The following is a 15281-nucleotide window of genomic DNA, read 5'->3' as shown; positions in this document are numbered from 1 at the left end:
GGCAGCAAATGAGCCTTCGCTGCAAACTCTCCCGCTTTAAACGGATTGGACATCAAGCCCCGTCAATGGCAGCGAGTGAGTAAATAGTAGATGCTTTGACATTAATAAAATAATCTCTGTTGAGATATAAGGTAGTTATGAGCTGATTTTAAAGTCAATGCATTGACTTTGATGGGAACTTTGCCCCTACCAACATGGCAACTCTGAGGCCATGTCAGTAGGGGCAATGAAAGGACTTTTCATGCTTCTGCTGTCATTTGAAATCGGTTTTTCACTAGTACACGTCCAATCTATGGGGCAGTTTACATGGCGACTCTGCGACATGAAGACGCAATGACTGTTTTGCAGAGTGGCCTCACGTGCATATGGTGACGGCGAAGACGGAAGGCGAAGACAAAAAATTCTGAATCCTGCCTCCAAAGTGGAAGAATCTGATTGCGGGAGGTTGGGGAGTGGGGGTTCTTCGGCATGCATACTTAACAACAAAAAACAGTAAATACGGCGGAATGTTGGCTTTAATTGACTGTTTTAATAATATTTTTAAATTAAATATGTTGAATGTTTCAATTTTTGTGCCTTTTTGAACAAAAGAAAAATGACATTGCTTCGAGTGGGCGGGCATATTTTTTTCCGGGCTGAGGGAGCTTGGTGGGGTCAAAGTGCATCATTCTGTGTCGCCCTGTAAATCTGCACTGCCCCCTAGGGCCTGGCATGAATACTACATCGTTTTCATGCGGGATTGCGACATTGTTCAAATGGAGACGCGAATGCAAATTTGAAATTTTTCATATTCTCGGAGAGTCACCATGTAAACGGCCCGTATTTGAAGCGGAAGGCTGGCAGTGAATGAGCATTCGTTTGTTTGCTGCCAACCCTTCCACCTGAAATGGATTGGACGTCTAGCCCCATCAATGGCCAGTGAGTAAATAGTAGATGCGTTGACATTGATAAAAGAAGAGATAGTTATGACTGCATTTGAATGTCAATGCATTGACTTTGATGGGAACTTTGCCCCTCCCAACATGGCCGCCCTGTTGGCTGGGCAACGAAAGGTCTTTTCATGCTTCTGCCGTCAATTGAAATGAGTTCATTCCTAGTAGACGTCCACCTAGCGCCATCAACGACTTAATATAGAGAGAAAATAATTCTCTGGTCTCTTGTACTTGTGTTCTAAAGCACTTTGAGAGCATTGTCAGTGAAAAGAGCTATTAAAGTCCATTCTCCAACTCTAATTGAAACATGTAACGCAATCTGAGAATGAGAAAAATCGCAGCTCGGGCGGCAGATGTACGAGCAGCTGAATGCCGACTGTAATTAAAGGCCATGAAGAAGAAGGAGGGGGGAGAAACTAATTAAAAAGACGCCATTATCAACTTCGCGCGGCCGAGGTCAATTAAAAGCCCGCAGTGTAAAACATCCACGGCCGCTTCCTGTCTTAGAAAACCGGGTAGAGGAAAAAAAAGACATTAAGTTCATGGGTTTTGGTGATTTATGCCACTGTCCAAATTTTAGACGACACCCATTTAAAATGAGCATCCTTTCAGGGAGATCTTCCAGTGTTAACCACAGAATTATAGACATTTACACATGCTAAACTGGACCGAGCGTGCCCTCAAGAATTCAAAAAAGGGAAAGAAAAAAATTCTGCCCCTGAAGACAGTTTTCTGTAGAAACATGAAATTTAAAAACTAGCTTTGTCACCAGTCGACCTCCAGAAAAGTCTCAAGAAACCATGCTGGAAAACAAACAGGAAGTTCGCCATTTTAGTTTGTAGCACCCATTTTGACTGAACAGAATCCTCCAGAATTTATTTTTGAAAAATCAGTCGCTGAAGACCGTTTAACGTACAGACATGAAATTTAAAAACTAGCTTTGTCACAAGTTGACCTAAAAAAAAGTCTCAAGAAACCATGCTATAAAACAAACAGGGAGTCCGCCATTTTAGTTTCAAGCGCCCATTTTGGACGAGAAGAATGCGCCAGAGTTTATTAAAAAAAAAAAATCAGCCCCTGAAGACCGTTTGACATAGAGACATGATATTTTAAAACTAGCTTTCTCACAATTAGACCTCAAAAAAAGTCTCAAGGACCATGCTGGAAAACAAACTTGAAGTCGGCCATTTTAGTTTTAAAAGCCGTTTTGGTTCAGGAGTGTCCACAAGAATTTATTTTGAAAAATCAGCCCCTGAAGACAGTTTGACGTAGAAATTTGAAATTTAAAATCTAGCTTTCTCATCAGTAGACCTACAAAAAAGTCTCAAGAAACCATGCTGGAAAACAAACAGGAGGTCCGCCATTTTAGTTTGAAGAGCCCGTTTAGGTTGAGGAGGGTCTTCAAGAATTTATTTGGAAAAATCAGCCCCTGAAGACCGTTTGGCGTACAGACATGAAATTTAAAAACTAGCTTTCTCACAAGTAGACCTCCAAAAAAGTCTCAAGAAACTATGCTGAAAAACAAACAGGAAGTCCGCCATTTTACTTTGAAGGGCTCGTTTTGGATGAGGTGAATCCTTGAGAATATATTTTGAAAAATCAGCCACTGAAGACCGTTTGACGTAGAGACATGAAATTTACAAACTAGCTTTGTCACAAGTTGACCTCCAAAAAAAGTCTCAGAAACCATGCTGGAAAACAAACAGAAAGTCTGCCATTTTATTATGAAGCGCCCACTTTGACTGAACAGAATCCTCCAGAATTTTTTTTTTTTTTGAAAAATCAGCCCCTGAAGACCGTTTGATGTAGAGACATGAAATTAAAAACTAGCTTAGTCACAAGTCAACCTCCAAAAAAAGTCTCAAGAAACCAAGTTGGAAACACAAATTACGCCATTTTAGTTTGAAGAGCCCATTTTGGACAAGGAGAATCCTTGAGAATAGTTTTGAAAAATCAGCCCCTGAGGAGAGTTTGACATAGAGACTTGAAATTTAAAAACTAGCTTTCTCACAGGTCGAACTCCAATAAAGCCTCAAGAAACCATGCTGGAAAACCAACAGGAGGTCCGCCATTTTAGTTTGAAGAGCCCGTTTTGGTTCAGGAGTGTCCTCAAGAATTTATTTAAAAAATCAGCCCCTGAAGATCGTTTGACGTAGAAACATGAGATTTAAAAGCTAGCTTTCTCACAAGTCGACCTCCAAAAAAGTCTCAAGAAACCATGCTGGAAAACAAACAGGAAGTCCGCCATTTTAGTTTCAAGTGCCCATTGAGAATTGTTAAAACTGTTTAAAATTGCCAATTTGGCTCCCCGAGACCTTTTAAAATCCAAACTCTGATAACTATTTCACAAAACGACGTGAAATTTAGTCATCTTACCTCAAGAATGTGCTCGTCCTGTTGCTCCCTGTCCAACTTCCTTGACGTCGTTGTTAGCAGGCCTGGAGAAGAACAAACTCTCATGAATACACTTCATTTTGAAATCAAATCAAAGTGCACAAAACCCAACCACTTTGAAGAAAAGGGATTGAAAGCTTTCCCATCGTAAAGAAATTTGGGCGAAGGCAGCTGCACTTGTGAAATGTCGCAAAGGCTCGCAAATAGCTAGGACGCATTGCGTTGAATTCCCACGCAAGCTGAACAAACAAGACCAAACAACACAATAAAAAAACGAGTGTTGTTTCAGTTGTTTTGTGTTCTCAGCTTAAATCAAATATGTTAGAAATACACGTATGTTAACATATAATCTAATGCTGCAACAATTAATTGATTAACTCGAGTAATCCCGAAAAGTAAACCCGAAAAATGCGTCAAGTCAAATTTTGCTGCTTGGAGTATTCGTTTAATTAGAGTGGTGTTGTAATGGTTAGTTTTGAAAGTGTTTGCATTTAGTTTTATGGATTTGGCAGTGAATATGACATAACTCATTTAACATGGCTGAATCATCCTGCTCCCTGTTAAGACCAACATAAGGTAAGTTTTGTTTAGGATAATTTTTTTTTTTTTTTAATACATTCGGAATTTAGTTTATAGGTATATTTAGCTGTTTTTTTGTGGGAATACGTGTTTGAGCGATTTGTTGAGAGCATTGTTGAAAAACATTAGCATTTAGTAGCATTTAAGCAAGCGGACCTTTTGTTATGCAATTCTTCTTTTGTTGTACTTAGGTCCTCATTTATTTATTTTTATATCATTCGAGGCTCAGCTCAGGTATTTTCATTTTTGAATGAAAGAGCAATTTTGCATAGTTTGAAGAAACACTGGGGAATTTTATTTTGAAAGTGCAATCTAAGCAAGCCTTTGTTTAACAAAAATTTTTCTGCAATGCATTAAATGTTCCTAATCTGATGACTCGATTATTCGAACTAACAAGTTGATAGTTTAATTGACTGCTAAATAAATCGATAGCTGCAGCCCTGAGCTAATTGGTCAAATTGTGAAAGTTTAGTGATTATGTTTCAGCGATCAATCCCATCACTTGAGCGCTGCTAGGCCTCCCGCTGCAAACAGATTGGATGTCTATAGCTCTTAATAACTGCTAGTGAATTAATTTAGGAAATTAAAGCCAATTTAACGGTAAGAAGGTTGTTGAAATTGTCTTAAGTGCTTATATGCCAAAGCTAATGCAAATTTTTACCCATTGGTTCATATACAGATTAAAAAGCATATTGTCATGAAAAGTTGGGAAAATTTTATTTTAAAAAATGCACCTAAAAATGGGGAATTTCTTTTTTAAATTTTAATTAATAATAATAAATAACAAATAAATAAAAAGGAGGAATTTAATAATAAATTACTTCATTTTTAATTTACTTTTGAAATGCTAGCCCAAAAATTCCTTCATCATTTATTCTTTTCATTTTAATTAATTAAAAAAAAAAAAAGTCCATTTTCAACATTGATTTTATTTCCTATTTCTTGGTCATCTTATTATGATTTTTCAAAATTATTCTTTTATTTTTAGCTAGCTTTGCAAGCACTTCTTTCTTGCAAAGCTCAACTCTCCAACCACTTTCCCACTCATCTGATGTCCCATCCAACCAGGAGAGAGAATAAAAAATAAATAAAATGAAAAAATGGTTTGATGAACTGAAACTTTTTAAGTGTGATAAATATTACTACTACAACTGGTATTGATACAAATAAGGATTGTTTATTTGCTGCTAGCCCTCCCACTTCAGACAGATTGGACGTTTAGCACAGTCAATGGCAACCAATACAATTTCTTCTTCTTCTTCTGGCCAAGATCCACCCTCGCACCAATCTTTTTTTCCCCCTAGCAGGAGAAGCGCGGCCCAGAAATAGCGGCGGGCCGAGCACTGCAATTTGGAAGACGCGAGCCGGCCGGCCGACCGCAGCTCTTTTTCCTTTTTCGGAGTTTCTTTTTTGGCTCTTTTTAATCTTAAACTACTGATTTTCATTCGAGGGAAAGACAAAAAAAAAAAAAAAAAAAGTTTTCTTTTTTATCGTCGCAACTCGGGAGAAAATACATCTTACACGCAACCGTTTCGACCCCGGTGACACAAAAAGAAGAATCCGCTTCATTCAAAGGCAGAAAACAGCGCCATTGGTGATGCCTGACATCCAATCGTGTGATTCTTAAAAACAGAATTCAAACTCTGAATTTATCGCTAGTAGATGCCAAATCCATTTGAAACAGGAGGGTTCGTTCATTGCCATCCCTCCCGCTTCAAATAGATTAGACGTCTAGTGCCGTCAGTGGTTGGAATTGGAATAACATACAGTAAGTAGTTTAAAAAATGCTGTTAAACAATAGTACAAATATGGACAATTATTATTATTTTTTTTCAATGTTATTTAATCTTATCATTATTATTTTTTATTTTTACTATCTTTCTATTTTTTAATAGATTTATAGACAATTAAACTGAAAAATGTTTGGAAAAAAAAATCTGAAAGATTTTAAAAAATTAATTGAACATTACCAAAGGAAGACAAAAAGACAATAACAAGTAGAAAGGTGAAATTTATTAATAAAATCCATATTTTTAAAAAATATTTTTATATTTTAAAATATATATAGTGTATATTTATTTTTCAAATTTTTAAAAATGTTTTATTTTAAAATTATTTTTCTACATTTTACATATGACGTGGTGCGAGAGCCCTATTGTTCTGCAAATGTTTATTATCATTATTATTATTTTCATATTATATATTATTTATTTCATTTATTTTCATTCTTCATTCAGTGCAAATGAAAATGGCTAATTTGGAGGCCTTAACAAGCTCAAAACTTTACCAAAATTTGCACAGACATGCGGCTTGCCGAAAATTTCAATGATTTTGCGACATTGCGAAAAAAAAACATATCAAAATGTCTCAACATCACCCCCTTAAATTTTTCAAAATGGCCTCTCCTATTAGTTTTTTTTTCAGCGTCAAGCGACGAAAAATAAGGAGTTGATACCTTGTGCAAAACAGCTCCAAAAAGTCTCTTGCACCCATGTTCCAAACCCAACAGGAAATCAGGTATTTTGGATCGAATGTGAAATGATCTATTTACAGGGTGCACATTTGAGACCTTGGTGCTTCGGGAGTTAGTTGGATCCTCCTCAAAATTGGTGAGACTGCTCATGAGACATATGACAAGTTATCAAAATGGTGAGTTTACTTTCACGGGCCTGGCCTGGGTGGGATACCAAAGTCAGCCTTTTTTTTTGGCTACATGCCAAATTCAGTAAACGACTAATAACTTCCCGAAACAAGGTGCAATCTTGCAATCAAAAAGGTATCGCAGCCTGAACACGACTGCATTGAAATATTACAAGTTAGTCCTGGCACTTTTTTTTTTTTTTTTTTTAACTAAAATGGCTCCTCCTCCAAAGGGAAAAATCTATTGACCTCAAACCTGCATCAGGGGAGCCTTAAGATATGTATTCTGGTGCCTGATGAAAAATATTTAGGTTTCTTTCAAGCAGAGGTGTACAAACAGGAGAGTGAAAATGACCGTCGCCATTTTGTCTCGCCACAAATTTTGAACAGTCATAACTTCGCATAGATACGACATATCTGCACCAAACTTCCGGTGATGGATGTCAGTCGTACCCTGAAGGGTCCTGTAGGGGTCATTTGCATCAACCCTAAAGCGCCAACTAGTGGCAACAGACACAGTCACTCCTTTTACTTATACATGTCCAGTTCATTTCAAGTTTCTGAGTGTAGTTAAGAGAACTTCTCTAATATATTTTAAGGCCTATGTCAACATGTCTGTTGCCATGATGACCCTTTTTTCGCCATTAAAAGGAAGTACATTTCTTCAGTGACTAAGGCCATGTCTATACGTAGCAAAAATAACTTTTTCTACTGCTTTTCTACACACACATTTTGGGCATTGAAAACGAGGGTTCTTAAAAACTCCATCCAAAGTGAAGATGTGCGAATTCTGCGTTTGTAGCACCATCATGTGGACACTAATAAACGAAGATTTAACTGTGGAAATATCACTGACTGCGACAAAGTTCCTAAGTCACACACGAGACCAATGTTTACATTTGGAGTAATCATGGATACCATGGAAGTGGGTTTAGATCTAATTATTAGACATAATTATTGTTTCCGGACGTATTAGGGCAGGATCCTCTGTTTTAAACAACCATGCTAGGTGTAAACATGGTCTTAGGCAGCTTATCGAGCCATGAAATTTGGCAGACTTGGTTGAATTGGCCCGAGTAGAAGATTCATTTTGGTTTTGAATAGGGGCGTGGCTGCACAGCTCAGGAGTGCCTCCAATTTTGTAGGACCCTCTTCAATATACTTTTTTTCACCTAGGTATATGAATGTATTTCTCATCTCAGGAAATACAAAGACAGCTCTGTCAGCCATGGCCACAATACAAAAGAGGTTCAACATAAAAAAGAGGTGAGTTTCAAGCACAGGTTAGTTTCTCATGAGATGATGAGTGGGAGACGATCTGCCACCTGCGTGCCGTCCAAGTTGCGCCAAACTGCGAGGGGCCGTTCAGTCCTGCTTGCGGGCCTAGTTTATTATTACTGTATGATATATGTAGCGAGTAACTTTTGTTGGTGTTGTTTTGTCGACAAGAAAGCGGAAAAGATGAGGAAGCCAAACATCTTTTCATCTATTTCCACATCCTGAAACTTTGATTCCTATATGGCTTTATTGGCCTCAAAATGAATAGTTGCTTTGGTGCAAATTGAAAATGAGCGGGTCAGGCAGCCAAAAGAAGGCCAACGCGCCTTTTGTCAGTACGCGTACAAAGGGTGTGGGCCGGCCAGGGAACGCTAATTATAGTCGCGAGACTCGAAGGGGGGGCACGGTCCGGCGACTCTGCCGTCTGTCGGGTCTGCGTGCAAAAAGTGGAGAAAATGGGAGTCCGGCGTGGAAAAATGAGGGATCACAACTACGCCTGTGCTAAAAGTCACAACGTTAAAACAAAAAAAGTTGATTAACGTTGAAATTTTACGACTCACAGAAGCGGGATATTTTCTTCATTTATTTGTAAACTAAATAGTTGTCGATGAATTTGCTAATCGATTAGTTGTCGATTAATCAATTCATTGTTCCACTTCTAGCCTGCTGCCTGTAGATTTTGCTATACTGCCTCATACCAAGTGCGAGTCAACCTTCCACCGAGCAAACAGATTTCTCCTCCCATTAGATAGAGGGCTAACAGTTGAAAGTAATGGAATAAAGCCTGTCAACTGAGGGCAAATTAGTCCAAAACCTGGTCGAAAATGCCACTTTGCCTAGTTTTAGTCAGCATAAAAATAGCATTTCTTAACCTTCACCGAACCACTGAGGCTAACTCACTGAACAGACTTCATAATGTATTGACGTGACACATTCCCCATTCACTGCGTCACGCCTTCCCGAAGGGGGCCGTCCCACACTCCGCTTCATTTATTGGCAGTTGGTCACATGCAGCGATCCAACGCTGGATTTAGTTTGAAAAAGGACGAAAGCTGTAACGCATATCAACAGGAAAGATTGTCTCAGAAGTGATTTGTTCGAGGATTCAAGGTAATTATTATATTTTTCGGACCATGCATGCATTTTAAAATGTTGTGAAAAAAATAATAAATCAATGGGAGTAATTAGCCGCTACAGCATTGGCATTATACTTCACGATATTTACGTAAAATAACTGCTAAATGCGCATTTTTTTTGCTTCTAACCGAGAATCGAGACTGTTTTACGTCCATATCTATAAAGAATTCAGGGATTTAAGCATCTATTCACAAGAATTTAAGGGAAAAAGCTCTTTTATTTATACAGTATATGGCAGCTACTAATTTGCTTACTGACTATCATCACAGTTCGCAATATTCACATAAAATAAATGCTAACTGCACTTTTTTTTTTTTTTGCTTTTAACAAGGAATTGAGACTGTCTTACGTCCGTATCTATTAAGATTTCAGGGAATTAAGCATTTATTCACAAGAATTTTCATCGAAAAAAGCTCTTTGTTTACATGTGGTGGACGCTATTTTGCTTACTGACTGACATCATAGTTCACAATATTCACGTAAAATAAATGCTAACTGCACGTTTTTTGTTTTTTTTTTGCTTTTAACCAAGAATCGAGACCGTTTTACATCCGTATCTATAAAGAATTCAGGGATTTAAGCATTTATTCACAAGAATTTTCAACGGACTAGCATCATAGTTTGCAATATTTACATAAAATAAATGCTAACTGCATGTTTTTTTGCTTTTAACCAAGAATCAAGACTGTTTTACGTCCGTATCTATAAAGAATTCAGGGATTTAAGCATTTATTCCCAAGAGTTTTCAACGGAAAAAGCTCTTTGTCTGTGGTATGGCAGCTGCTAATTTTCTTACGTAAAATAAATGGTAATTGCGCGTTTGTTTTGCTTTCAACCAGGAATTGAGACTGTCTTATGTCTATATGGATTAAGAATTCAGGGAATTAAGCATTTATTCACAAGAATTTTCAACGGTAAAAGCTCTTTGTTTACATATGGTGGTTGCTAATTTCCTTACAGACTAGCCTCATAGCTCGCAATATTTACATAAATGCTACCTGCCAGTTTTTTTTGTGTGTGCTTTTAACCAAGAATCGAGACCGTTCTACGTCTGTATGTATAAAGAATTCAGGGATTTAAGCATTTATTCACAAGAATTTTCAACGGTAAAAGCTCTTTGTTTAAATATGGCGGCTGATATTTTGCTCACTGACTAGCATCATAGTTCGCAATATTTACGTAAAATAACTGCTAACTGCACGTTTTTTTTTAGCTTCAAACCAAGAATCGAGACTGTTTTACATCCGTATCTATAAAGAATTCAGAGATTTAAGCATTTATTCCCAAGACTTTTCAACGGAAAAAGCTCTTTGTCTGTGAAATGGCGGCCGCTAATTTTCTTACTAACTAGCATCATAGTTCGCAATAGTTACGTAAAATAACTGCTAACTGCACGTTTTTTTTTTTTTTTTTAGCTTTAAACCAAGAATCGAGACTGTTTTACATCTGTATCTATAAAGAATTCAAGGGATTTAATTATTCATTAGAATTTTCAACGGAAAAAAGTTCTTTGTTTACATATGGCTGCCGCTAATTTGCTTACTGACGAGCATCATAGTTCGCAATATTTACGTAAAATAAATGCTAACTGACCGTTTTTTTTTTTTGCTTTCAACCAAAAATCGAGACTGTTTTACATCCGTATCTATCAAGAATTCAGGGATTTAAGCATTTATTCACAAGAAAATTGAACGGAAAAAGCTCTTTGTGTTTGCATGCCTTGACGGAAATAGGCCCCCTATGAATCGGCCACGAGTCCCGTCAATACATTATGAAGTCTATGCACTGTGTAAACATTTTACGAATGCCGACACAAGAAAATTGCTATCGTGACTAAAATAATATGAATGAAAACTCAAAAAACAGTTAAATTTGGAAATTTTATGAGTGTGAGACATCATTTGGGAAAACAATCCTAATCTGGTGAAAAGGAATTTCTAATTTATGACCCAAATCGTAATGTTCCGACAAAAAAATGATGACATTTTACAACATGCTGATGCAAGCAGGGTTTTTTTTTTGGGGTTGCTTTCCAATGGCGCTTGAATTATTGCCATTGAAGTTTGACCTGCGGACAATGAGCAGGAAAGGTAGGAAGTTGTTGGAGCTATCCTTTCCTTATCTGACTTCCCGTGATAAAGCGGGCGGCTCAGCTGGAAAGGTAGCCCTCGCTTTATTCAACCAATTTAAAAGCAATTGGAAAAGTAGCATTTTACGACTTAGCTTCATTCAGGCAATCGCTTGTATCGTATATTGCAGTCTTTTCAACATTTTTGAGCTATGGCTAAAATCCCAAGGCACACCACCAGTAAAAAACATGACTATCTGTAGCCCGTATGAATTATTTTATTGAATAGAAATCAAACAAACCCATTTTATAAGCATATTTTTAAGCACTCAGTGTGACACCTGGGCTTGTCAATTGTTTGTGCTATGTTTGTGCTGTAAAAAGTTTCATTTGTAAACAATCATATCAGCTCATACAAAAACTTACAACCTTATGTTAGTCTTAACAGGCAGCTGGATACAGCCATGTTGGATGAGTGATGTCATATTCACTTTTGAAACTACAGGGCAACGTATCCACCCAAATCGATAAAACTAAAAGCAAACACTTTCAAAATAAACTATTACAACGCCACACTAATTCAAGAAATCCTCAAAGCGGCAAAATTTGATTCGAAGCTTTTTTCTAGTCGAATTACTAGAGTTATTCGATGAATCATTGCAGCACAACATGAGACTTTATTTAGAACATTCATGTTGCACCGTCTGCCATTACTTTCCTTCCATTTGGGTTGTTCATTATGATTTTTTTTATTAGAGGAGAAAGCAGCGGAAAGAAAGTGGTTATGGAGGGACAGAAATTTGTCAATAAATGGTGGCAGCCCTCATTTTAGCCAAATACGACACATGGAATAAACCCCCGCCAGCCGTAGCCTGTGGCGGTGCGCTAGCTTGTTAGCTAGGAACACATGGCACGCAAAAGATAGGCTTTCATTTCTTTTCCCACCCTTGGGAAGGCCGGCTTTGTACCGACGCCAAGACGAGGGCTCCGCGCGCCGCGTTCGACGCAGATTTAGAACGTGTCATTAAGAGGGGAAAAAAAGGCCTCGCGTGCGGTCAACAAAGCGGCAATATATGTTGACGCATGCCATTTTTCACGGCAAATCCTTAAAAGGATCTAAATTTGATGCTATGCTGCCGCCCACGTAACTAATAGTACTAGTATCGGTATGGATCATCCTTTTTCTGTGAATTACTATGATTTTATAACTACTTGACATTGATGGGAACGTACCTGAAGGGACATCTACAGGAATAAAATCAATTTAAGCAATCCGCTGCGCATCAGATTGTTTCTAGTGCGCACCGGTATAATGCTAATGTTTACAACAATTGGTTAAACTTGCATAGAAAAAGTCTGTTAGGTTAAATGCTATATAATGCTAATGTTCACAACTATTGGCTAACTTGCATAGTAAAAGTCTGTTAGGTTAAATGCTATATAATGCTAATGTTTATAACAATTGGCTAACTTGCATAGCAAACGTCCGCTAGCTTAAATGCGATATAATGCTAATGTTTACAACAATTGGCTAAAATACATAGTAAAAGTCTGCTAGCTGAAATGCTATATAATGCTAATGTTTACAACAATGTGCTAACTGGCATAGCAAAAGTTGGCTATCTTAAATGCTACGTAATGCTAAAGTTTAAAACAACTGGCTGACAAGCATAGCAAAAGTCCGCGATCTTAAATGCTATATAATGCTAATGTTTACAACAATTGGCTAACTTGCATGGTAAAAGTCCGCTAGCTTAAATGCTATATAATGCTAATGATTCCAACAATTGGCCAAATGGCATAGGAAAAGTCCACTAGCTTAAATTCAATATAATGCTAATGTTCACAACAATGTGCCCACTGGCATAGCAAAAGTCTGCTATCTTAAATACTACATAATGCTAACGTTTACAAAAATTGGCTAACTTGCATCGCAAAATTCAGCTAGCTTAAATGCTATACAATGCTAATGTTTACAAAAATTGGCTAACTTGCATCGCAAAATTCGGCTAGCTTAAATGCTATATAATGCTAATGTTTACAACAATTGGCTAACTTGCATGGAAAAAGTCTGCTAGCTTAAATGCTATATACTGCTAATGTTTACAAGATTTGGCTAACTTGCATAGAAAAAGTCTGCTATCTTAAATGCTATACAATGCTAATGTTTAAAACAATTGGCTAACTTGCGTCGCAAAATTCGGCTAGCTTAAATGCTATCTAATGCTAATGTTTACAACAAAGGGCTAACTTGCATGGAAAAAGTCTGCTAGCTTCAAAGCTATATAATGCTAATGTTTACAACAATTGGCTAACTTGCATTGCAAAAGTCTGCTCGCTTAAATGCTAAATAATGCTAATGTTTACCAGAAAGTTTCTGGTGCACACCAGATTGCTTAAATTCATTTGATTTCTGTCGATATCCTTTAAGGGCTCCGTAGGTACGTCATACGGCATAAAAGGTCCTTTTATATCACAACTTTACAAAAGGGCCCAGTCGTCACATGAAGACGTCTGTACCGATACCTATTAGGTCCAACTCAAAGGCAATTTAGTCTTGGTAATTTTTTTTGTAGTCTATGCCTGAGGGCTCCACTCTCTCTCCCTTCTAAAAGTGCCTCTTCTCATGCGGCGCTCTGCAAATGGTGTGACCATTAATATTTCATCGGCTTCTTATGAACTCGCCCCGGCGCGCTTTGCCAATTGCCCGTGTATGCATGCCTGCCTGCCTGCCTGCCCACGTGCGTGCGTGTGTGGTCTTATTCACCTCCCAAAGGTAGTCGCGTCAACAACACACTCCAGAGTTATTTTGGTTACTACTGCCAATTTGAACTTCCTGCCCAAATAAGGACGAAGAACACCAGCGCTCGCGAGTCGCGCGGGGGTATTCCCAAGTAGACGGGGGAAGTCATTAATGCAAGAGCACGCTAACTTTAATTCGCCCTTCTTCCGTCGCTGATTAAATGTGGCAGGAAGGGCGAAAGAAAAAAACGCATTCCTTGCCGAGGTACTGTCAGAAGCGAGGCTCGTCGTCGAACTGTACGGCCATTTTGTTTCTATTTTTAAATTTGACGGCAGATTACATGGCGTTCTCGTGACCAACGCAAATCACGAAGATTCCTGCGACCTTGAGTTTAGTGCTGCAACGATTAATCGATTAACACGAGTATTCGATTAGAAAAAAAATATTCAAATTAAATTTTGTTGCTTCGAATACTCGTTTAATTAAAATGCCTTTGTAATGGTTTATTTTGAAAATGTTTGCATTTAGTTTTATTAAGTAGGGTGGATACACTGCCCTCTGGTCTGCCTAATTTCACATAGCTGAATCCAACTGCTCCCTGTTAAGACCAACGTAAGCTAATTTTTTGTTTGAGCTGTTTTTTAATGCATTCATAATTTTGTTTATAGGTATATTTAGCCATTTTTTGTAGGAATATGTGTCTGAACCATTTGTCAGGAGCATTGTAAAAAAAAAAAAACAGTTAGCATTTCATAGCATTTAAGCTAGCGGACTTTTTCTATGTAAGTTAGCCAATTGATCTTTTGTTTGACTTAGAACCTCATTTATTTATTTTATTATACCGTTTGAGGCTCAGTTCAGGTATTTTAATTTTACATGTTCCATATCCGATTAATCGATTATTCGAACTAACTAGTTGATCGATTAATCGACTTCTAAAATAATCGATAGCTGCAGCCTACTTGAGTTTGTCAAAGTGCAGAAAATTTCACTGTTTCAAAATGGTGGATGTGTTCCAACTTGTGATCTGGCTGAATTCATGTCAATTCACCCTCCCACTTCAAAGAAATTGGACGTCTACTTTCAATTGATGGCAGAAGCACGAAAAGAGCTTTCATAGCTCCTACCAAAATGGCCACAGGGCAGCCTTATTGGTAGGGGCCATGTTCCCATCAAAGTCAATGCATTGACATTCAAATCAAGTCATAACTAGATTATTTCTCAAAAGATTATTTGATCGATGTGAAAGCATCTGGCATTTACGCTGCCATCGACGGCAATAGAGGTCCAAACGGTTTGAAGTGGAAGGGTTGACAACGAATGAACAACTGTGGTACCTGAAATGCCACCAAACGAATAAGAAGCGACCTGATCTCAACAGGAAGTGACCATTAAATGTCCCAAAATTACCAGAAAGTGACCCGATTGCAACAAGAAGTGACCCTTACATGTCCCCAGATCAACAGGAAGTGACCCAAAAGCAACAGGAATTGACCATGGAAAGCCCCAA

The 15281-nt window shown here is 37.9% G+C and overlaps 1 protein-coding gene across 11 annotated transcripts in view; it reads right to left on the bottom strand.

Moving 5' to 3' along the window:
* fat1a (FAT atypical cadherin 1a) overlaps positions 1-15281 on the bottom strand; it is a 137159-nt gene that overhangs the window by 79687 nt on the left and 42191 nt on the right. For all 11 annotated transcript variants that reach the window (XR_009064093.1, XR_009064091.1, XR_009064095.1 and 8 more), the window contains exon 4: positions 3309-3370. Coding sequence is in view for 6 of the 11 variants with exons in the window: in XM_057842846.1 (XP_057698829.1) it covers positions 3309-3370 (62 nt within the window). In the remaining 5 variants the exon portion in view is untranslated. The remainder of the gene's footprint in view (positions 1-3308; positions 3371-15281) is intronic.

The sequence above is a fragment of the Corythoichthys intestinalis genome, chromosome 8, assembly GCF_030265065.1.
Source record: "Corythoichthys intestinalis isolate RoL2023-P3 chromosome 8, ASM3026506v1, whole genome shotgun sequence".
In the NCBI taxonomy this organism is placed as follows: Eukaryota; Metazoa; Chordata; class Actinopteri; order Syngnathiformes; family Syngnathidae; genus Corythoichthys; species Corythoichthys intestinalis.
The sequence above is the reverse complement of the archived record's forward strand: the minus strand, read 5'-3'. Positions and strand labels throughout refer to the sequence as shown.